The sequence below is a fragment of the Parambassis ranga genome, chromosome 3, assembly GCF_900634625.1.
Source record: "Parambassis ranga chromosome 3, fParRan2.1, whole genome shotgun sequence".
NCBI classification, from domain to species: Eukaryota; Metazoa; Chordata; class Actinopteri; family Ambassidae; genus Parambassis; species Parambassis ranga.
Genome location: NC_041024.1, coordinates 13,895,375 through 13,919,726, shown reverse-complemented (window position 1 = coordinate 13,919,726; position 24,352 = coordinate 13,895,375). Strand labels below are relative to the sequence as shown.

At 37.7% G+C, this 24,352-nt stretch overlaps 1 protein-coding gene across 1 annotated transcript in view; it reads right to left on the bottom strand.

The window, feature by feature from the left end:
• The window catches only part of LOC114433624 (CUB and sushi domain-containing protein 1-like), a 219,612-nt gene that overhangs the window by 16,677 nt on the left and 178,583 nt on the right, over window positions 1–24,352 (bottom strand). The window contains exons 46-61 of the mRNA XM_028402269.1: window positions 20,790–20,935; window positions 19,491–19,571; window positions 16,735–16,848; window positions 15,405–15,521; window positions 15,113–15,184; window positions 14,062–14,208; window positions 11,639–11,827; window positions 11,354–11,539; window positions 10,910–11,107; window positions 9,295–9,468; window positions 7,808–7,981; window positions 7,499–7,672; window positions 5,684–5,872; window positions 4,162–4,338; window positions 2,548–2,733; window positions 77–253 (exon numbers count right to left, since the gene is read on the bottom strand). Coding sequence (XP_028258070.1) covers window positions 77–253; window positions 2,548–2,733; window positions 4,162–4,338; window positions 5,684–5,872; window positions 7,499–7,672; window positions 7,808–7,981; window positions 9,295–9,468; window positions 10,910–11,107; window positions 11,354–11,539; window positions 11,639–11,827; window positions 14,062–14,208; window positions 15,113–15,184; window positions 15,405–15,521; window positions 16,735–16,848; window positions 19,491–19,571; window positions 20,790–20,935 — 2,501 coding nt within the window. The remainder of the gene's footprint in view (window positions 1–76; window positions 254–2,547; window positions 2,734–4,161; window positions 4,339–5,683; window positions 5,873–7,498; window positions 7,673–7,807; window positions 7,982–9,294; window positions 9,469–10,909; window positions 11,108–11,353; window positions 11,540–11,638; window positions 11,828–14,061; window positions 14,209–15,112; window positions 15,185–15,404; window positions 15,522–16,734; window positions 16,849–19,490; window positions 19,572–20,789; window positions 20,936–24,352) is intronic.

The window sequence follows — 24,352 nt, the reverse complement described above, 5'->3', positions numbered from 1 at the left end:
AATCTTTGCAAATTAACCATAACAATGGTGACGAAATGTGATGTTAGAACTACAATACAGTAATAAACCATCTTACCAGTACAGTCTGGGGGTTGTCCTGTCCATGTCCCATTTGTTGTGCAGTGTCTGGTGGTCAGGCCAGATGTTTTGAAGCCTTCCCAGCATGAATAAGCCACTGAACTGCCAAAGGTGATGCCATCACTGAAGACGATTCTGCCGTGTGCTGGGGTGCCAGGGTTACCACAGGATACAGCTGAGCAGTGAGGAAATACCAATCAATGTTGATTAACCATGACGATAATATCAGTGTGAGCAATCCTGTCTTCCCGTCACTAAGGGCTGATCAGCTGTGGGCTGCAATAATGAGATTATCACTGGAGTCAGCTGGAAATAACATAAAATATGTCCTTGAGGTAGCGAAGCTGATTAATGACTAAAGGTTGTTGGACCGACTCCCAGCACCGAGTGGCAGATGTACAGTACTCCCGTTGTACGATAGAGGCTGGAAAGACATCTGGCAACACGTACTATAACTGCCAAAGTGCCACTGAGCAAAGCACAGAGCCAGATACCGCCTGGTTCTTCCAATTCTGTAAGACAGGCTGTGTTTGGGAGGCAAAAAAAAACCAAATAAATAGATAAATACAAATAAGAGAAGCATTGGTGATGCAACAAGATTGTGAAGCTGATTATCAGTCAGGACTTGTGGACAATGTCCTTCCTGAGTTATCCTGGGGAGAGCAAAGTCTCAGCAATGAGAGCACAGAGAATACATATTTATAATGCCGGATTGGCTGCATGCTTGACATTGCAGCATCTATTAATACGGGTTGCTGTTTTTTTTAAAAGGCACTACTTGCCTGGCAGATTACGATACAGAACCATCAGAGGAATTCACATGACCCAAACAGGAAAGGACTGTGTTCTAAACTACTCATCCATTGATCTTCAGTTTGCTGGCACAGCACATTAACAAAACTGACAAGAACCACAGCACATTTCACTAATAAGATCACAGCGTCTGACAGTCTTTAACAGTCAAACACCTATTGACGGGTTTCATTAGCTGGAACCCTTAAAAGCTCTGTCCAAGTGTGTGTATGTGTGAGAGAGAAAGAGAGGGCAAGGGAGAGTGAGTGTGTGTGTGTATTCTGCATTTACTTGTTTCCTTTGTGAGTGTTAGTCTATGTGTTTAAAGCAACAGATTCTTTGTGTGTACATGTGTCTGGAAGTGCGTATGGATTTGTGCTTGTGTCTCAGTGATGGATGTCTCACCCTGTCTGAATCAGCTTTTAACCACTATTAGCTTAATGAAAAACAGCTGTAGACAGATATAAATAATTAGCATTACACAAACATAGACATTGACACACACACATTGAAGGTGTGTGTGTGTGTTGTTGATGTTTGTTTTTTTTCAGTAGGGACACAAACCAAGACTCAAAATAGAAGTCAGATTTAGAACTGGAATGTACCGCAGTATTGGCCAGCTGTGTTATAATATTCACACTCAAATCCCTTTTTTCATAGCATGGATGCACTATATTAGCTCAGTGCTGTAGGTGCTTATTTTTCTACAAACTGCTCACAAACATTTACATAACATAAAATATGTTGTTTTTAAATGTGCTGTTATTAATATGTACATTTTCTAATGTAAACACAATATCTTGAAAGATACCATAAGTTACAATTGTTATATTGCAATTGAATAAATGTTTGGCTGTCAATTTATCAAAAGGATTATCAGAAATAAAATAAAGCTTTATTTAATCTTATATAGTATAAATAATTAACTGTAATGTGGCACCCGTCTCAGTCTACACAGATAAAAGAGATGCTCAGTCTTCCCTTACTAAATATACATAATGTACAATGGACAGCAAACAATCTATATAATGTGCTTTAAACTGTGCTTGATAATGGATTAGATTGCTTACTACAAGCAGAGTGCCAAGTGGCCTGATGCTACTGTATTCTCTACAGAAGAGGCTAAGCTGTTCAACCTTGGGCTGAACAGATTTATTCTCACATAAAATGCTGAATAATTAAGTCCACATGCCACAAATGCACTGTGGCTTTATACAAAATTGGCATTGGCTCATTTTATAGCAATGTTTATTTTTTACTGCAGTGTTTTATAGAATCTAGGTTGGGACCCAAAGGTAAAACCTCAAATAAGACAGGGATGACTTGCCATCAAAATATATGATGTTTGAAAACAGATAGTTCAGCAGATGCTGTGTTGTCACATCCAGGTCCCTCGTACAAAGCAAGCATCAGTCTTTTATTATAAACAGGGTCGATAAAGGGTCCTTATAAATAGAATACAGTGCAGAACAGCCCATAAATATCTATTTTGACTTAAGGAGAAATCACTTCAGCTTTCAATACTAGACCAAAGGCGACAAAAAATAAACATGGTCCTGTCTATATGCTTTTTGAAGTGTAAGCTGCAGTCTAAGTTTCTTTCTGATAGTATTTTAGGAGTCATCTTTTCAGATAAAAGCCTGGGTCATTCAAATGGTCAGCCAGCTTGCTTCTCACCTTGACATACAGGCTGTGTGCCACTCCAAGTGCCATTGTGAAGGCAGGTCCTCTCAGCTGAGCCAATCAGATTATATCCTGGCTCACAGCTAAATCGTAGAAGGCTCTTGGTTTTAAATTCCTCTCCTCCAAGACGAGCACCATGAGGAGGGATCCCTGGGTCCCCACAGATTCCAGCACTTACACCTACAGAGGGGAAGCAGACATAAAGTTAATGTACCAAATGCAACAACAGCTGGCAGGTGCACAGCACTGAAACAATTGAGGACCCCCATGTAGTCCTAAATTGTTGAGACACATTTACACAGCAAATCCTGAAGTAAATGCAGCTACTCGTTTCTCATTGGTATCCAGGCTAAAGGTCAACAACATCATCTAAAAATAAGTATTTGCATTCCAGAAATTGCAAAGGCACAGTTTTCCAGTTCTCAATTGTACAGTCGCACACAGGCATACACACGCAAAGTTTGTAGAACTGTACTTTGCATTTAGGCTATACCAAATTGTTCTAGCACTAAAAGCAGTAAGCGTGTCACAATTTTAGCAGCTTAAATTCTATCGGTAGGGATTTGTGAGTTTAACTGGGTACAGCTCCAAATGTAACGTCTTGCATCTCAATGAGGTCTTCAGCTGCAGGATGGATTCTGCCCCTGCTGAGCGTTCTGTTTTGAGGCCAGCAGAGTAAGCTTATTGCATTTGAGCTGTTGAGACAGTTGATGCTGAGTTTGGAAATGATCAGTTGTAGTGTTGTGGGACCTGTGTAAGCCGACTGTAGAGCAGTACTTACAACCTGAGTAGTAAACCGGGTCTCCTCCACCCCCTTACTTCTCCTTATTTCTCACACACTGCCAGGTAACATAATACATGAATACTTATAGAATACAAGTAATAATAATATTATAGTAATAAGTAATAATACTAATATTATAGTATTACTCGCTTTTTTTAGAGAAATTGTAACTGTAATTGTTATTTAATGTAATGCTGGTGCTAAGCTAGAGGCAAGAAAACTACAGGAATATTCTACAGGAAAATCTTGAAAAATGTTAACATGTTTTCTTTCTCTTGATGCCGGCAGTATGCAGCAGAAACACTGCTGCATACATACGTACATAGTAGCAGAGTAGCCCAGTCTTCCACAGGTATTACCTCAACACAGTGTTTCACACCCACTGATCTCAAGTGAAAAGCAAATCCTGCTCTAAGCATTTCTAACACACACACACACACACACACACACACACCTTCCCTGTCAATCATATATACCTTTCTAGCCTTGCCTGTGTGGCATGTTCACACCTGTTATACTGGATACAATTCATGACATATGAACCATTTTTATGCTTAGCTAAAAAACATTATGTTGTAGATTTTATTTGCACTGTATCCAAACCTTTACAGGTAATCTGTACAATCTGCAGATATAGCTATAAAACTGAATTTTAAAAGAATGTATTGTAATTTACCTTGTACAGATTTCATTGTCATTGAGTTAATTTTCAATAGTATAATTGTATTTATGTATTAAACAGACCATCAATATGCATCTTGCACAGCTAGTGTATGACTGTATTTAGATATAACTATGTAAATTAATTATTGTCACTTCTTAACCTGTGCAGTAGGGTGGTGCTCCACTCCATGTGCCGTCCTCCTGACAGTTTCGACTGGCATTACCCACCAGCACCCCACCAGGCAGACACGAGTACTGCAGTACTGATCCATAGGTCCAGCTGTGGGTTCCAGATACTGCAGCATTAGGGGGAACTCCCGGGTCACCGCAGGAAATAGCTAATAAGAGATTGGAACAGAAAAAAAGGGTTTCAATGTGTGTGTATACAACAACCATGTATATGTGTGTATATGTGTGTATTTGGATCCAACTACAGGTGGCAGATGGTGTATACCATCTGGAATCTATAGATATCTATAGATAATGTCTTATAGATTCCAGATTGGTGCAGCCGGAGGGTCACAAGAGAAAAGGTGAGGATTAAGTTTTTGTTGTTTTTATTTGAGTAAGAAATAAACAGTTTGGCATCAGACAGGAAGAATGATGTGTGTGCTATACAACAAATAATTGCTAATATTGTTGTTATGAGGATTTACCAATTAGATGTGTGCCATATATAATTGTAGTCTAAGACTGTATGGCAGGAAACATAAATGTGGCTAAAGCTTACATTTGCTAAGTTTAATTGATCTGCCCAAACAACTGATTCAACTGAACTAGGAGAAAACTGGGGCTATGAAAAAATCCCCTACTCTTTTCTCGTCAGTGTCGGAGAAATCTATGTTTTACGGAGCACAGGTTTCTGGAGGACACAGATATATAACTGCTCTCGATTTTCTATTTCTGCCAAATGACTTGTCCTCCCATATCTCCCCTTACCCCCAAATTGCATTACTCCATCCTCTCCTTGCCCCTCAGTCATCACCCCTCTCCCCCCAATTTTCCGATAACACCTTGTTTCTTGAATATAATGTTCAATGCGCAGACGCAAGTGTCTCACCAGTGTCTGCCCCTTTCTTCCCCCATGTCTGATTCCTCATCTTCACCTCTCTGTTACTCTGCCTTCTTTCTGTGTTTCTGTTTGCCTCTTTGTGTTTTTCTCTTCATCTATGAATCAGCCTCCTTCTCTCTATCGCTCTATTGTTTAATCTCTATGTTTCTATCATCCATGGTAGCTCTCTAGCAAGAACACCTATTGCCTTAAGAGACACGTGCTCACTTTTTTTCTGCTGTACACCCACACACACACACACAAACATGCTCAAACCTTTAAGGTTTTTTCTTTCACACTCTTGTCCTTTTTATGATTAATTCCCTGCCAATTTATTTCTCTCGGACCCTCTTCCATTCTCAGTTTCTCATTCGCTCCTCATGTTCCTCTAGTGGCTCTTCCAGCCAATTTACTCCTCAAATGGTTTTTCCTGACAAATACAAAGAAAACGTAATAGAAATCCACCTACTGTCTTTTTTTTGTAGACACATTTTTTTTTCAGAAATCCAAGAAGGTACACGTTCACAACAGGATGAACATTTTCATCATAGGTCTATGAATGGTTTTCTTTCCATGCTGTCTTATGTGTCCTCTAAACCTGCATTGTCGCCGTCTCTTTGGTCCATCCATACCTAAGCAGCGAGGTGTTGGTCGGTCCCACAGTCCATCATGCTGGCATGTGAAGACTGCAGAGCCCAGAAGGTAGAAGCCACGTTTGCAGTGAATTGCCACAGTTACTCCATAGCTGAAGACTTCTGGGTAATGCAGGCCAGATTGGCGCACACCATTCTCCACATGGCCAGGGTCTGAACAGTTCACCACTGCACAGGAGAAGACAAGAACCCATTAGAACCCATTAAACACCAAACTCTTTTGGTCCTTTAGGACAGTAAGATCTAAACTAAAATTACATGTTGATACTTAACCATAGTTTGTTGTGTGTAGAGAGAGCTGCTGTTACTCTCAGTGAAAAATGGTCTATGTTATAAAAAGTCAACTGGAAGAAACATTCCAGTTATATTCAAAGAGGAAGTAAGACAATGGGAGAGCAATGCTGCATGAAGATAAGGAAACTGTGACAGCAGTATACATGGTAAGGTAATGCCATTAGGAGAAGCACTGCTGCTGGCAGTGATGCCATAATATTATTATTACAGAGGCAATGAAATTAATCTGTTCACTTTTTTTCTCTCTTTTCATTAAAACAGTAGGAGGAGGCTACACCAAACCTACAACTGCTCTACAAACACATCAGTGTCAAGTAGAGACAGATGCAGCCCATGTTTGTGATGAAAGCAGGACAAAATGTATTGTATACAATGCACCACACACATGTACCTTGACTGTGAGTGTGTAATCAAAACAACAGCTTTGAACATTATAGAGGTGAACCTTTTCCAGAACACCCAAGACAAAAGGAAGGGACTGTGGTTTCTACTAAACCCTGAATCAAAGTGTTGCAAATTCAGATTGTCCTTGTAGCTCTGTTCTGGTCTTTTCTAAGCTGCTTTTTTGTCACACCCTGCTCTATTTTCTGGAGTTCTCTTCTCTCTCCTCTGGTCCCCTCCACTTTATCTCTCTTGTCTCTGGGTGGATGCCAATCCAAAAGGAGAGGAGTTTGATTTTCCACATGTCACAGGGGAGACTGACATTCACTCAAATTCAGGTCCATGGGGGACATAGCCGTGTGTGTCTGTGTGTGTGTGTGAGAGTGATGACACCCTATGGGAACAAAGAAAGTTCCATAATTGACAGCTACTGCTGTGTGTGTGTGGGGTGGGAGAGGGGGAGAGAGAGAGACAGAGAGAAAGAAAGAGAGGGAAAATGATGGAATAGAGAAACCAAGCAGGCAACAAGCAAGCGAGGAAGGATGAGTCCCTTTAATGGGAAACCCATGTGAGTAACCATGTTGCATCGATCTGCTCTCATGACTGTGCAAAATGCCTGTGTGTATTTTTCAGTATATCATAACAATTACACTACCAGAGGTCTGGAAAGGTTTGTAGAGCAACGACTACACTTGGTTAGCAGAGGGTAAGAATGTGTCTCTGGACATGCACCCAGCTGTGTGTGTGCATGTATGACCGTGTTTTTTTTTTATTTGACACACACACACACACACACCATAGTGATGATGGCTGCATCCAGCTCACTGGTAAGGCTGTGTGTTTATGAGTATTATTCAGTACAATTGCTGGCAGCAAAAATTATTTAGTTCACATATAACGTCACTGGAAGCAAATACACCCTGAAATGACTGGTTAAAAGAAAAATCTATTTTTATACAACAATTTTCATCAGTGTGGCCTTGATTATAATTTGCCAACAGCGGTAATCTATGGAGATGGCAACATCAGTATGTTGTGTCAATCAAATTACTTGAAAGTGAAAGCAACTGTGAAGAAGCAGGAGAAAAAGGTATCTGTCTTAATAACAGTGGTTATGACCTTTGCAGGCAGGTAGGGGGCTGCTCCACTGTCCATTGAGTCGGCACTGAGCTCGTGCATTTCCGCTGAGGATGTAACCCCTGTTGCAGGTGAAGTTGACTACATCATTGAGGTTGAACTCGCTGCCATTAGTCCGCCCATTAGCTGGGTTACCTGGGTGACCACAAGTGATAGCTGAGGAAGCAGAAAGAATTTGGAGAAGTGTGATGAGAAGACTAGTTATTAGAAGGACAATTTAAAGAATAAATGTTTGTCAGTGTGTCCGTAATTTACTCGATGTAGGAATATCTTTAGTAATAAAGTACTTACGGACACAGACAGGAGGTGTTCCAGACCACCGATGGTCTTGCTGGCAGATTCTAACTGATGTGCCGATTAGACGATACCCTAACATGCACTGGTACACCACCGTGTCGCGGTAACTTGATCCATCTCCGCTTATGTGGCCATTGACGATGGGATCGGGAGAATCACAGTGGCCAGCTAGGAGAGGCGAAATGGCAGAAATGATGAAGATGAGAATGATTATTATTATTATTATTTTAACTGCTCCAGCAGTTACAGCTGCTTCAAAACACAAACTCTTCAATGTCTGGCAAAGTCATCAGTACATCTGCAAATCAATACTCAAATACTTCAGCCCTGACCATGCAGTAATTATCAAAGCACAAAGGGTCTTGCAAAGTACAATTTTGTGAAACTTCAGGGCATATATAGGAGGACACCTCCAGACTTGAGATATGGAGAATCACTGAATTGAATTCAATACTTTTGCAGCTGCTGCAGTCAATGCCTTCCTCCATCTGTGCCTCATTAAGTCAATGACTGAGGTACTGAGGGTTTTGATTTTGATGGCATTTCAATCTTTCTTAAAATGATTTTTATACACATTTTTGTATTTTCATTAATTCTGCAAAATCCATCATCTAGATTATTGCTTATTTTGCTTAACTTCTACTTAAAATCATTATTCCAGATCTCTTACTAAACCAGGTATAAATAAGGTTTTTTATCATGAATACTAAAAACTGTTTACAGCAGCAAATGTGTGTCAGATTTCGTCTAAGGCAAATTATGACTGATGACATCAATATCAACACCATGGTATGCTAAATGCTAGGTGGTTCTGTATGATACAAATATAACTTAACTACAATCACACTATTTTAAGGCTGGTCACTTTAGGTCAAGCTACTTTTAGATTATTTTTATCCCACCCTTGAAAACATTCCTATGTGCAAATTCCCAATCCTAATCCTAATCCTAATTTATTGCATACACAGTTTGTATTAACAAATGTAATATATATATCTGCCATTGCACCACATAAGAAACTACGTTTAATGTATTTTGCAATGAGGTTAATCTCTAAGGAATCATGATGAATGGTGATTTATACATATATACATTCACCTGAAATGTACCTCTTGCATGAGGCTTCCTAATCATACATGTAACACCAAGGCTATATTACTATTGCAGAAACCCACACTGGATTCCATTGAAAATGGAGTCCTTATAAGACAAGGCTTATGCACAGCTTAACCCTTTCTAGGTGTGCAGATTGATACCACTGCCTTATGGAAAACATTTTCACAGTGTCTGCCTTAGGAAATGATAAAATGCAGAAATGCAAAAAGAAGAAAATAATACAAATATAAAAGACAGTTAATACTTGACGCCTTTGATTTGACAGTTACTGCATTTCATTCCTAAAAAATGTGCCCGTCCTTCTTAATGTCAGCAGGTGCAGACCACAGCACAATGTATATGCTATCACATTTAATGGACCTTACCTAGACATCTGGTCTCTGCACCACTCCACAGCCCATTAGCACCACACTCCCTTACGTGTGACCCAACCAGCGTGTAACCATGGTTACACATAAAGATTGCAGTTGCTCCGAATGTGGCCAGTGTCCCCAGTTTGGTACCAAAGGGAGGAGAAGGAAGTTCCCCACAGGAGATGACTAAATAGAAACAAATTAAACCTGTTGTTAGTGTAAAGACACAACACTGAAAACTGAATATTTGAAGAGACCGCTACTTCTGTTTCTTATGTTTCAAAATCTGGATATTAAACTGAGTTAGGTCGCAATTTTTTCATATCAAAACACTACAAGAATGTGTTATTGAATTTCAACGTTTAAGATGTTGTTTTCAGAACAATTCATGTCTAATTTGTCTTTGGAAACACAGTTTTTTAAACAGACAGTTGTGTTACATTGCAAGTCTGTCCAAATACTGGATGATGGAACTTCTTTAAGTTTTTAAACACTGGCCTAGAGTAAAAATATTTAAATTTTTAATCATTTACAAGTCTCGAGTGTACACATTTCACTTGTTCATTGGCATGTCATATATTATGCAACACCAAGAAATTCTGTAGCCTATTGGAAAGTTTTCAAAGTCACAATGTTCTCTCTCAACATCTCTTTATGAAATAAGCAGCAAAGACACATTGCAGAGTAACACTATTTGAAATGACAGTCTTTCACCACTGTCGACATATACCCCACATTTAGGAAGTACAGACTGCATTCTGGTTAGACAGTTACCACAGTCCCAAGACAGCGTGCAGTGCAGCTAATATCCTAAGGCATTTGGAAACATACATAACCCTGCTAACTCATTACTAAAAAAAGTAGTAAAGGAAATGGGTAAACACTTGCACACACACTCACACACACAGAAAGCAGCACCCTCTCAGGCTGTCCCATTTTAAGTATCAGAAATGCTAGACCATGGCAGCCAGAATTATGCACAGCCATGCTTCCACAGAGTCCAAGTAAGAAGCACAGCCTTCTTTGGCACAAAAGGAGGCAGCTGTCATAGTGTAAGTTGCTCTAACTTTTACAGATGTATTACTTGTGCCAATGTGGGAATGCTGTTTTGATAACTAATTCATGACAGGTTGTGATGCAGTTTTATTCTTTTGATAGTCTCTTTTGCTGCTCATGTAGGTGTAAGTTTGTATATAAGGCTTACTTTTCATCCCTTGGTTTATAGCTTCTCTTCCCACCCATGAAATTGTTTGATTCTTAAGAAATAGAAAATGATTTGTGTGGTGTAAAGAAGCATACCATGTGAATCATGTGAATATACGCGGGCATGTATTGTACATATGTATCAACATGGTTTAAAAGAAATCTCTCAAAATAGAGTAAAATCCTAGATATAGGATTGTGTTCAGGTTCTGTGCGTGTTCAGACTCAAGAATAAGATTGAGTGTCATTCCTAATGCTGAGAGAGGTGAAGCGCACAAAACACACTGTTAGAGTGGAGTTTTATTATCTTGTTCAGAGGTTAAGAGGTCAGATGACATTGAGCAAAATAAATCTGACAGTAGCAGCTGTTATTTCTTTTACCCAAGACGCAATAATGGTGTCCCATGTGTGTATCAACACTTACTCTTGCAGGCAGCTGGGTCATCTGACCCCTCCCAGGTCCCATTGGCAAGGCATCGGAGAGTTCGATGACCCAAACCCAGGTAGTACCCTGTTGAGCATTCCAGCATCACCACAGAACCAAATTCTGCCAGCCTACCAGAGACTGGGCGGTAGGTCATGTGATCTGACAAGATACCCTCAATGCTGGGACAGTGGATCGCTGGAAAACACATTTTAATTATATTACAATCAAATAAAAAATAAGGTGAATAATGTTAGTTTTAATAACTAATCAAGTCTATCAGCATATGTGATTAGAATACAATTTGAAATTGCTTGTTTCTTCTGATATAAAACAAAGTAAACACATGGAAACTTTACTGTTTTTATGCTCTTTGTAATGCTTTCAATATCACAAAAAAAAACAATTTAAAAACAGAAGCATGTATTTAAATCAGAAACCTACGTAGACATCTGGGGACAGAGGCAGCATTACTCCAGCTGCCATCTTCCAAACACACCGCTGTCAACTGAGCACCAGGATCAAGGTGATAACCGTGATTACACTGGTAGGTGACCTGGCTTCCAACAGTATAGTGGTAAGCATGAAAACTGCCATTTCCTGGTATCAGAGGTATTCCACACGAGACAGCTGCAACATCACAATGAGAGAAGGAATCCTCTTTTACTTCTTTCAAACTTTTTTCATCACCATTCTCAGACATGATGAAAAATGTACTTTAAATTTTACCTTGGCAAAAAGGCGTAGGTGTATCCCACTGGAAAAGCCCGTTGGAGTCAAGCCTGCAGGTGGCATTGCTTAAACCTATTAGGCGGTAACCACGGTTACAATAGAACTGCAGTCTGCTGCCTGGACGGAGTTTGGTTCGGTTGACAACGCCCCCATTATTTGGAGGATCATTGACACTACAGTACGCAGCTGGAGACACAGAGAAAGAAAAATGAAATTAAAGGTGTTTCTCTGGTACAATAAACCAATGTACCACCCTGCTTTATTATTTGAATAACAAATTGACCATCTCTGTTCTTTCTGAAAATGACAATGTCAAACAAGGATTTACAAATATTGAAATTTCAATCACAAAAAGCCAGAATAATTTACAATGCACTACTCAGGTATTCTGTTTTATAACAAAAAAACTCAGGTCTTATTCTGAAAGCTTTCCAAGTAATGCATTTTTTTGTATTTGTTGGACAGATCATAAAACCATAATTGATAGAGCACAAAGAACAAACTAAACATCCATCCAGAACACACTACTACAGGCCACTTGGCTCTCCCCTCCTTGTTCAATGTGGTCATTGCTTCACCTAATCTTGGCTTCTCTCCCTTTTGGCATCACATTGGTGAAATGACATTCCTGCTCTGGGACAGGACAAAACAGTCACTCTGAAAAATCCATTTACATCTATACTGCTTTCCAAGAAGTATCTTGCATAGATTCCTTTTCATTTTAATGTTCTGAAAGCAATCTGTCATATCTGAACCACTATTTCATTTGTTATCATAGCACTTTATTCTATCATGATCATCCTTTATATACAGTAAAGGGTTAGGAAACCTGCCTTTCATTTCCTTACCATTGAATAGTATAAACTCCTTTAGGTTGACCTTTTAAATCAAGGCCTCCATATCAGAGCATCAGATGATGTTTATTACTGAATTGTGGTGTTAGGTTTATTGAGAACAGGGTTGAAACTACTTCCCTCCCTACTAGAAACATAAAGATTTCAACTTCTACAGGAATCACTAAAATACATTGGGCATATCGCTATGATGGAGAGACAGAGGCATGCAGTGATATAATACCGCCTCTAAAAGCACAGAAGGTAAGCACCGCTATGCTTTCTTTAAGGGATTAGTAACCATTTTCCTGGACATTTGTCACCCAATCGGTTGTCAGTAAAAACAGACATCTACAAAGAGCAGGGTAAGCATCCCGACACAAGTCCAGCACTCAGGCTGAATGGTAATTAGACCCTGTGGTGTGTAGGGACTGTGCCATCGTAAATCTAAAGAGCCCTCTGACAGGCGACGCAATTCTCTAGCCCTAAGCAAACATATTTTTTAAGCTGATTTTTTAAGCCTTGCTGAACCTGTATCTGTCTCTGTTTTCACAAGGCGAACCAATGCAGACCAAATTGCAATGATAAAGTCCAGCTATCATCTTTGCTTAACATTCCCAGCACAAGTATTGCGGCAGATTAACCCTGACTTTTATCTACAATGTATCTGCACGGATTGACTCTGCTGTCTCGATACACAGCTTTATCTGAAAACTATTGTCCACCCTGTTGTCCAACAACCATTGTCTACTTCCTGTAGTACTGTAGCACTTCACAGCTTCACAGTAATTTTATCTATTTATGTGAAAATGTGTGCAGTAAAGATATGCTCAGAAAATATTTTTATGCTGCTAGCACCTTTGTTTTTGCAGCTTACCCTTATTGAATCATATAATTATTTACAACATGGCTCTCCATTTGCATTCAAGCAACAAAAACAGTGACGACAAAAACAAAGAGAGAGACAGAAAGAGATCAATAGACTTTCAAAGTGAATAAATAAAGCCACATCAGAACAATGGTGCAAATGTTGTTTTAGAGTGAAAAAAACAACAGTAATATGAAAAATATGTAAGGAAATGCAGCCGTAATTATTATATTCCAAGTGGTAGGATTAACAAATTAACAAAGTGGAGTCTGTTTTGCTCTTAAGCAGCTGAAATTCTAAATTGTCTCTGCTCAACCACCTACACTCCAAATGCATTATTTTACAGGACAAAGGCATTATGCATGATTATTCATGTTAGTAGAAAAAAAACTGTTCAGCTAAAAGTAGTCAAAGATTTTTCAACAAAGCAAGACATAAATGTTCATGTATAGTGTGTAAAAGGCGCAATTGAGCGAATCAGAGAGTTGACAGCCCTCCTGACATGAAAACCTTTGCCTTGAGAACTCATAGTGTGGGCTTTTGACGTACAAGTAATGCACATCAAATCATGAGGAGTATTATCAAAACACACACAAAGAATGGAAGTGACAGCCAAACAAATACACAGATATGTGAAGTAGTGGATGTTTGATTCTACTGATACTGTCAGATGGCAAAAAAAGAAAACGGCAGACAAAAAAGACAGATATGGGATGTACCTGAGTATCGTATCTTGAATCCTCTCTTGTTGGTTGCGTGGTCAGTGGACCATCGTAGATAGAGCTGGTTTGTTTTAGAAGTGAAGTTCAGCTGAGATGAGTGGTTGCCACTTAGAGCAACAAGCAAAGGGCTTTGTCCCGAGGAACCTGATCAAACAAATCGGTAAACTTAATCAGAGCAGACAGAAACTGTCTGTTTTTTACGTGTGTGGATCTCCATGCAGCATCTTTATACATAAGGAAACTTTGTATTTTTGTGGCCGCAGCAAAGATTACTTGCAATCCGTGAGATGAAGATTGTTCTGCAGGAGATGGAGGTGAACAATATAATGCAGTCAGGATTTGCCTTATTGTTTCAGAGATATGAAGCACATGAGGGTGACAGTGTCATTAAGTTGCTAAGTAACCCTCAAATTACCTATTGCACATGTATTCAGACTGGTTCACGTGGTTAGAATGGAGCACCTGTGCTCAATGTACGTCTATACCATGCATTGCAAAGAAGCTATTATCTGTTCTTTCCTTGAAAAACAACCGACACGACAGTTTAAACATTACAGTTTATCACAGTCAACAGGAATATGAATATAATAATGAGAAGATAATTAGAAATAGCTGCTACTCCCGCTGTGTGTCTTTCAGCACCACACACACATTTATTTAATTCATTCAATTCATTTTATGTTTGTTTTTGTAGTGTGAAAGTATAGATACATTTATACTATATATATACTGATTAAATGGTCTATATAAAACATTTACAAATGACAGGTACATTTACCAATATGTTGTAGCTTTATCATAATGTATTATTATTATCCAATGTAAATAAAAAGAACTAAACTAATTAAAAACAGATCTCTGTAGTTTACTTATACATCCTGGGGGTGAATTCAAAACTCTATAAATAAGTGTTGGTGTATCTTATTAACTGTTTTCAAAAACAAACATGCCGCAAGTACATGTACATGTATATGTATGTGTGTGTGAGAAAGAGCTTGGTGATGCATATGTGATTAGGCTTGGATGTAACAAACAAAGAAAAGCATACCATCAAAGATCTCCAGTTCATCAAACTGCTTCTCACTGTGGAACATCTCTACATAGATGTTGATAGTGTAACCTGGGAAACAAGGCACAAGTATTTATAGCCACAAGAAAATATACTGTTACACAAAAATGCAAGGACATTATGCAAACATATTTTTGCAAGCATCACATTGACAATATATACAGTCTCTCAAATACTCCAGTATGCTAAAGCAAATACAAATCTGCATACAGATCATTGCTTCACTTTGTCATGTATAACCCCACATACGACCTTCAAACACTCCGCACACCTGGCAGCATACGTAGCAGCCATGAGCAGGTCTGGCTGTTTGGATAGTTGCTAGGAAACCCAGGGCTTAGTATCACTCCTGATGATGACAAGCGCTCCTCATTGGCAGGGCACTGAGCTGATGGGGTGAAAGGACAAAAAAAAGTCAGACTGGTAGACTGAACTGAAGTTGTAGCTTCAATATCAAATTCTTATTCACCTTCATTGCTTATCTGTCGGCCAGTTAGTTTTCTTTGTGGGAATACAACTGTTTTACAGTGGGAATGGTTTCAAACATGCTATAAAGGCGTCAGAATTATGCAACCTTAAGGCCACTTACCTTTTAGCTTGCCCCTAAAAATGGGAACATTTATTAACCAGCACAAACAAGACACCTCTCCCAGTCTTTCTGTCTAATAACTGTATATATATGTAACAAGATTTAACACAAAGGGAGCTAAACTCTTTAGTAGTCTGTGGAGCATTTTTGTTGCATTTCCTCTTACATAAGAGTACTGGCTTCTTTTTCGTCTGTTTTACAAAGGAAAGGGAACTGTGTTCTACATCATGGTTAAGGCTGAGCATCCCTCCAACACTCAGCTATAGAAAGGTAAAAAAGTAATTTTCTCAAAAGGGCAATTCCACTCAATATTCATTTGGCTAGTAGAAATACAAGGAACCACAACCAGGACAGAAAATGTTACATTCTTCTCTTGAAGTCTCATCAGTGTTTGCAACAACAAAACGCTGCAGTACAGAGCAAAAAGCAACAACTTTCTCACAGATGTGAAATTTATGGGTGTGTTTACTGTAGCATGGATTTTTTTAGTAGGATGGACATAAGCATTGAAGGCTTAGTGTTGCTTACTTTTATGTTTTAACTTAGAAACAGACACTACAGAACCACAACACATGCTTGGTATGGATTAAAGGGTACCCTGCCTAATTTTACACATGAATTCACCCCTCAGTCAGTGAGAGCAGCTGCATCACAGCTGTTTGCTGTGGTTGAGGAGAGAGATCTGTCAACATTTGGGGGCCTTGGAAAATGTGGGTGTTTACCAGACTTTATAAATCTAGCACAACTTGTAGCATTACATGTACTGCATTGGAATAAATTGAATTGAATTGTCTGGATATTTCAACCTCTCAGTCTCCAGACTTACACACAGTGAATGACTATGCATAACAAATAATTCAATAACAATAAATGCATAGAAAACACGGTGATTCTTCTACACTGCATGTACTTGTAGTAGTAGTCTAAATACTATCAATTTAAAAGTAAGGATAATGAAAAAACCACATGCATATTCTACACATTACATATATTCCTCAGGATTTGGCCTTACCTTGACATGCTGGTGGGGGGTCTTCAAAGAGTAAATGGGAGTTCAGTTTACACATAAGCTCTGCCTTTCCAACCAGTGTGTATCCAGGTAAACAGCGATACTTCACAATGTCACCTAAAACAGAAAGTCATGAAAGTTATTATCATACATTTATCAGGGAGTTCTGCAAAATCGTATCAAAGTAGAGGTTCTAACTTTCAATTGTCATACCTAGGCTATTTTTTTTATTCTTAAGTATTTTATTAGTAACCCCCCCCCAAGAAAAAAAATAGTGGATAGAATAACAATAACAAAAAATAAGTAATTCTTTCTAAACAAAGAGACAAATAGCAATGACAGTCAGGCTGTTCAAAAGCATTAAAAATCTACAAAATAAAAAAAATAAACTGTGTGCATTCAATCTTTTCAGCTTATTTTCTACAGAACAAATGATCATCAGGTGGCACTGAATCCCTTTGAAGATCCCTTCTTAGAATAACAGATGTCCATATTTAAAAGCCCATGTTGAAAGAACAGCCAAATGTTGTCCTTGCCTGAACTGAAAACATTTTTGTATCAAATAAAAACTGGATTTTATCCCCATCTGGTCGGTGGTAGTTTCTGCTTAGAAAGGATTTCTTTACAGAAAGCACAACGAGGTCAGAGCAGCAGCAAGAATAACTTTCTGAACACAGTGTATTTTATAGAGAGAAGACCAGTTGGTCCTTCTGAGAGGTTTACAGTATTTTGTTAGCTGAGTGTTCACAGTCTGTGTTGTTTGTCTTGCTCATTTGAGGGGTACAGTTTGACAGACTTGCCATCTTCTAAAGAGTGGAAACCTTCTAGCTGTCAGGCTGGGAATCGACAGAACCACCTGTCACTGAGAGGAAACGCATGCTTCAAACTTTGCCTAGGAGACATGCAGTGCCTCACAGCATGCTTCAATCAATATAAGGTGCTTAGATCAATTATTGAACAGAACAAAGAAACACATTCAGCCTTTCATTGAGCTCATTCAAACATATCAGATCAATAACAGCCAGTGCCATCTCTTAGGTACTGACAGAATTTAGAAATGTAAACTTTACCTGTATTCAAATGTTACAATGTTTCAAAGGTTTAAGATTTGCAGTTATTAAGTCAAACTTGGTTTGGGGCCATCATGTTTATTGTTTGTTGAACTAGGACTTACAGTTTCTTTCTGAGGTGTCCAGTCAGGGACACTGTGTCTTATCCTGGAAAGAAACTAATACTTTTTTTTTTTAAGAAAACTTCACAAATCATTCAAAAGTAAACTAACCTTACTGAATTCATAAAAACCTGACATTTCAAAATATAAGTTTTTCCTCAGAGAAATGACTATGTACTCCGCCGGAAGCAACTAGGCTCTGTACTGGAAAGGGTAAATTAGTCTTGCTAGGGTTTTTATGAAATGTCTGCTTTTTTCATCAAAATTATGGCTGTTGTTGATCTAAAAGGTCACCAAGGGTAAAAAGCTTTGCACAAATCAAGTAAAAAGGGGATAAGGGAAAATGGAGAAGCTGACAAGCAGCCATTACTACAAAAATAGATGTTTCTGAGAAACTAACCACAACAAAGTTCTAAAGGCCATGGCCACATTGAAAATCTGTCCTCTGTTCTGTATGTTAGCCTGGAAATAATTAGATTAGAACATATATCTATATAGAATGTATAAGCTAACGTAATGAAACAAAGACAATTCTACACTGTTTCTAAATCATTAAACACATTATAATAATAAAATTTATAAAAAAATTATAACTCTTTGTAAAATGAAAAATAAGTATAAGATTTCATTGACTTGCATCCCCAATAAGCCAAATATGTCCCCTGATCATTAAAATATTGATCACTGAGAGAGAGAGAGAGAGAGAGAGGTGAAACTTCACGATACAGAATCACAGATATGGAAAGCTTTATCCTGCCAAAAGAAGCTTGATATATTTTTTATGATAACAAAATTTTCTATTAAATTTATTAAATGAATGCAAAACAGTAGTATTTTCACGTGGTCTTAGACGTTTGGACTGCACAGTTACATTTGCAGCGGGATTCAAAAGCCTATACTGCTATACTGTAAACTGCTTTTCACAGATAACTTTACAATGCACTACAACAAAAAAATTGTACAAAAATAATAATTTTTAAAAAATGCATAAAATTAAGTTTATTATGAACTTTTGCATCTTTAAATAAACTGAATGCATTTGATAAGAGCCTCAGTGTCACAAAAAAGCATAAAACATAAAAAAGACAGACTATCGTTAGTCTGCTACATTTAGATAATGTGTTTGCAAAGTAATGTGACTCATTAATGAAGTAATCAATCAACTGAATAATGACCTGCCTTAAACTTGATCAGGTAGTTTGTCATTTTTTTGCGTAAAAGATGAGGTTGATGATTTTTCTTAGATTGTGAAGAATACACCAAGAAATATCATTCAAAAAATCTAATAAGCCAAAGTTTTCAAGCATGTATGAAGGTGCAGCAGAATCTATCAATAAAAACCTCCTGTACATTATTCTATTAAGATTATTATGTGTATATAATGTGTATCTATGACTCCATGTCTGTGTGCATATACGTTTTCTATTCATAACTTTCCTTGTTAGTCTTATCTTATATTTTCTTTCCTCTGCATTAAAAATAAAGATTGTCGAGTTTCTTCAAGATGGTTTCAGTGCTTTAGTTTTTCAATATACCACATCAACAAACAAGAAACACTTATTAAAAACTATAGATAACCTCCAATTACCTATCTGAAAATCTTCATCTTCACAGATGATCTCTGCATTCTCCACAACAGGGGGAGCAGGACACTTTTTCAGACGGTATGCTGGAGAGAGAAAAAATACACTATAAGGCACCGTTTAGATTTAAACACAGTGAAGAGTACAGCAACGATGTATCTGCATGTTTGTTATAATGAGTTTATTATTTAGCTACAAGTGTGATTGTTATACTGACTATACAACAAACGTATTCTGCCACCAAAGTTATTGTTGACATCATTAAAAATAAATATTGCATTAACTTCTTTTTTTAAGCATTTCAATGAGGCAGCAATTTTTCAAATATCCATGATATTTCATGAGTTTTTGTTCCATGCAATGTACTAAAGGCTGCCATTTTTACACTGAACAGGAAGCAATGCCTTTAAATACTGTGTGCAAGTCCATGAATTTTATGCAGTGATTGAAATGCATGAACTTTATAAATAATATAATATAAACAATAAGCCGTCAGGATGGACTTGTGTTTTCAGAGAAACATTGTATTTAATTAAAAAAATGATTTTTAAAAAATTCATGAATTCATAGAGACATGAACCAGCATTCATTGAAGCCTGAGGAAGGAATTGTAACCTTTCTTATGCTTCTACAGTCTCATAAGAAAAAAACAAGATGAAGAGAATAAAAACATAATAAGAAAACATAAACAGGTGGTTTCAAGTGTGGTGATCAGCCCTCATTGCAGATAATAATTTACAGTTTCCATACACAAAAACATATTTTACCTGAGTAGTCTAGCATCATTAACACAATATCTTAACCCTGTAATTAAACCCAAAGGTGGAGGTAGGTTTAAGTTCCCCTCCATTAGCAGTCAGCACACAGCCTGAATAACAAGCTGTAGACATGGAGCCTCGGTAACTAGTGCAGCATGATTTTAATAAAAAATAACTACAGCTACAAAAGCTACATCTTTGAGTGCACACACTAAGTGATACCTGGGAAAATATTTCCTGTTGACGCGAAAGCACTACATGAGATAGAGCTATTCAGAGATATGAACTAGTTTACTCTTAAAAATAGTGAATAGTAAGGCATAATGGAAGCTGTAATGGAAAAGTGAAAGAAAAGAAGAAAATCTAGACACTCTACAACCTCACGCTGTACTTTCTTGTTGCTAAAAAGGCCTCTGACCTCTGTTTTCTGGTTACGCTTAGAGACAGCATAGAAGTATATTTACAGATTGTGGAAATTTTTTATTTAAGAATGCAGAGGACATGCAGAGCTATTAAAACAATAAATGCTCTATTGTATTAAATTACCATGGAAGTTGAGTATGAAGAACCCTCCAGTTGAAAAGTCTGAATGAAAGTGAATCAGGACCTTGGGGCTGGTACTGTAGGCTGATTCCAGTGCTGTATTGCCACTGAAGACTCCCAGCTGAGGACTGGATGTATCTGGACCATCCCTATACACCAGAGAGAGACAGAGACAATAGTTCATGCTTAAACTAGAAATATGATAGATAGAAACTACTGAGCGAGGTGAAGAGTGGAACCATCAGAATCATCAATTCCTAAAATGCTCTGGCAAATCCAGCTGGCATGTTTTAAAAATGTATACAGACTAAACTAAAGGCTATGCAAATACAGATAATAGCAACAATAGTGGTACCCAGGTTAGGTTAGTATTAGGGCACCTATAGTCAACCCTTATATCACAAAACCTAAAGGAGTCACATAGGTCCAAATATATGAATACAAATCATCTGTGCTAGTAGGGGCTATTACATCGTACAGAGCAGCAACAACAGAATAAAAAAATGTCTCACAAAAGTAGCTTTTCTTATGGTTTGTGGTTTTTGGTAGAATTTCGTAAAAGTAATCAAATCTCATAAAAAGTAATAAAATTTTCATGAAAGGGTCATTTAAATAGCTAATCAGTGCTGTGTGAAAGAAACACTGGAACACCGGCCCCTGGATGCACAGTGGTCCCCATTTTGACAGTTATAATGATATCATCACTGCTTCTGCCCACTTTCTGGATGACCAAGAGTATTTAATTATAAATGCATACAAATTCACTGCTTTCTTTGTAGTGACAATCCAAACTGATTGATGAAATTCTTAAATGACCATGTGCACGTGTGAGTGGTGTCAAACTCCAACACTAATAAATGTGTGTCTCATCATTCCAAAGGGAGGCCAAGGTTGATGACTGAACTTCTCATGGCTTGCTTGATGCAGATTTACTTTTCTATTAGATTTAATCAAATGGAAAGAGGATAAACCAAAAGCAGCCATTGTAAATAATTAAAAAAAGCATGTACATCCACTTACTTTACGAATATTTTAGGGTTTTACTCGTCTTTGTTTTTAACCGCCCACTTTCAACAAGTTCATCAAACAAAGCCTGAAGATTAAAGGCTTAACTTCACTCATTAAATAGTGAATGTTGTTGAAAGGTTACATTTTCTAACGGTCCTAAATGCTCAGTTTTAGGTTTTTAATGAACATGCCATTGGATTAAACAAGGGTTTTAAAATTTTAATTCATAAAGAGTGCCTGGGATCTCTTGGCTCCTCAATAATTCAAGGTCTTCTGAAGGTGTTGGAGCTCATTTGGAGGATCAAAATGTGCTATTTCGGTCATTTAAATCAAAACCAAGTAAGACTAAAGTCTTACTAAAAAAATATTAACATTAACAATATTTTTTCAGCCCCAAGAAACCACATATATGCAGCTCAGTTTATTTAACATGTATTAAGGTTCAAGTATTTATAGTTCAAATATATTTCTAAAAATATGAAAATATCAACTATACAACTGAGAAGCAGAGCTGAGGCATCAGTAAGGCAAGAATGTGCCGATGTTCAGCATTTAAAAAATTAGTATCGTCAAACCATACTGTGAGAACAAAAAAAGGAGCAGTGAATGAGATGCTTCCCCACACATTCTATAGTAGGTATGCACACATATGCCTGGATGCTGCATAGAAATGAAGATCAGAAACATGTTTAATTTATTGAGATTTAGCAGCTTTCTATCTACTGTGTAGAACAGGTGACTGACACAAGCACAATGCAGCTGAGAATAGGGTGGGATTGGGAGGAATACATTAACTGAGTGAGAGGACCTGACATGATTCACCACCCCCAACAAATCACTTTTTTTCTCATCCCCTTACAGTGAAAACAGTCTTTGCCACAGGGTGGTGGAGACACAAAAGAGAGCTGAGGATTGTTGCCACATGAAATGAGTTAAAAATTACATCAATGATCAAATCACATCTCAAGCATTGTCTCTTCCTCTTCTGAATTGCTCATTATGAAGTTTAAAATATTATATTTATATCATGTCATATGTAATTATATCATGTTAAACATACACATATAGTTTTAATGTAAATAATCCAGTGCTTAATTATTGTTTTCCTCCCTCATGCTCTCAACATACTGATTTTATCATCATATTGTACCGTGTTACTCTGATGTTAGCTCCACTGCCTGGTTAGTATGGTTCAGTGGTATTAGGCAAAAAGCCAAACATAACTGGTGGACGACCACAGAGACAGTCTGGCTTCGGTCCCTGACATCTGGATGCAGCTGCTGTGACATAAGCCCCAGTAGTGTACAAGGCAGAAAATAGTGCATACAGGAGGACATAATAAAACACATTCAGAGGTCACCTGTAAAGTGTTATATGGAGCCAGAGCTAATAAATGATCAAAAAACATGAAAATATAGGCTTTAAAGTGTAAACCGTGACTTAAAGGAATGTGTTACTGATGGTATTTGCAGAAATGCATTGCTCAGCCTAACTAAAGCAACATTCTGAGATGCATTACTTTGTATGTCATGTCATGTCATGGTATATTCCCTAGGACTGATGATAAACAGCTTTTACACATACTGCAAACACAGTAAATGTAAAAAAATAAAATCTTTGCCTACAGCTTGCTTTTGTATTTAATGTTATTATTGATAACAGTCCTCCTAAGACTCATTTTGAGATTGAACCTTTAAAGATAACCACTAAAATTTTCATATTAAATTAAAATTGTGCTCCCAATCAATTTCTTATTAACCCAGCAGCTCAGGGCATACTGTGCCTCGTGCTACTTTCTTTCTGACTGAACCTGAAAACCCAAACAGTCAGGGCCTTATGCTCTTATGAGTTCCATTAGATAATGTCAGTCCTGTCATTGTTTTATTAGCAGTTCACCACTAGTGCATGTGAGTATATCAAATACAAAACCGTCTCTCCAGGAACCAGGACATTCATTCATGCATTCATTACATCCCATCTAGGCTACTATAACTCATGCTCACTCACTATTCATGTTTAGGCAACTACTGCCTCTTAAGACTTCAGTAAATTCAGAATGCCACTGCCAGACTCATTTATTCTAATGAAAGAGTACATATAACTCCAATTTTAGTCCCTTTTAAGGACTGGATGACACTGGACTCAAAGTGTACATTAGCTTAAGTAAAGCATGAGGTCCTCTGATAAGTCCTTCTTAGAGATTTGGATAAACCAGGAGCAGCTCAGCTTTGCTTCATTGTACAATGAAATGTAGCAAGCCACATTTTAGTCTTTCAATGTGTTTTATTATTATTATTATTATTATTATTATTATTATTATTATTGTTAGGGTAAGTGAGAAATATTTTGTAGAAGTGTTTCAACTGTATGTATTTACATGGATGTGATACTGTTGTGGACTCTTGGACCAGCTACTCTAAGCTGTTTGAGACCTGGGCAGGTAGATGATATCCCACTGCATCTTTAGTGTCAGCCCCAGTTGCTTTCAAATATATTCATGGTGTTTGATCTAGACTGAACCAGTGTACTAATCTCATATTACAGAGTTCTTTTGTGGT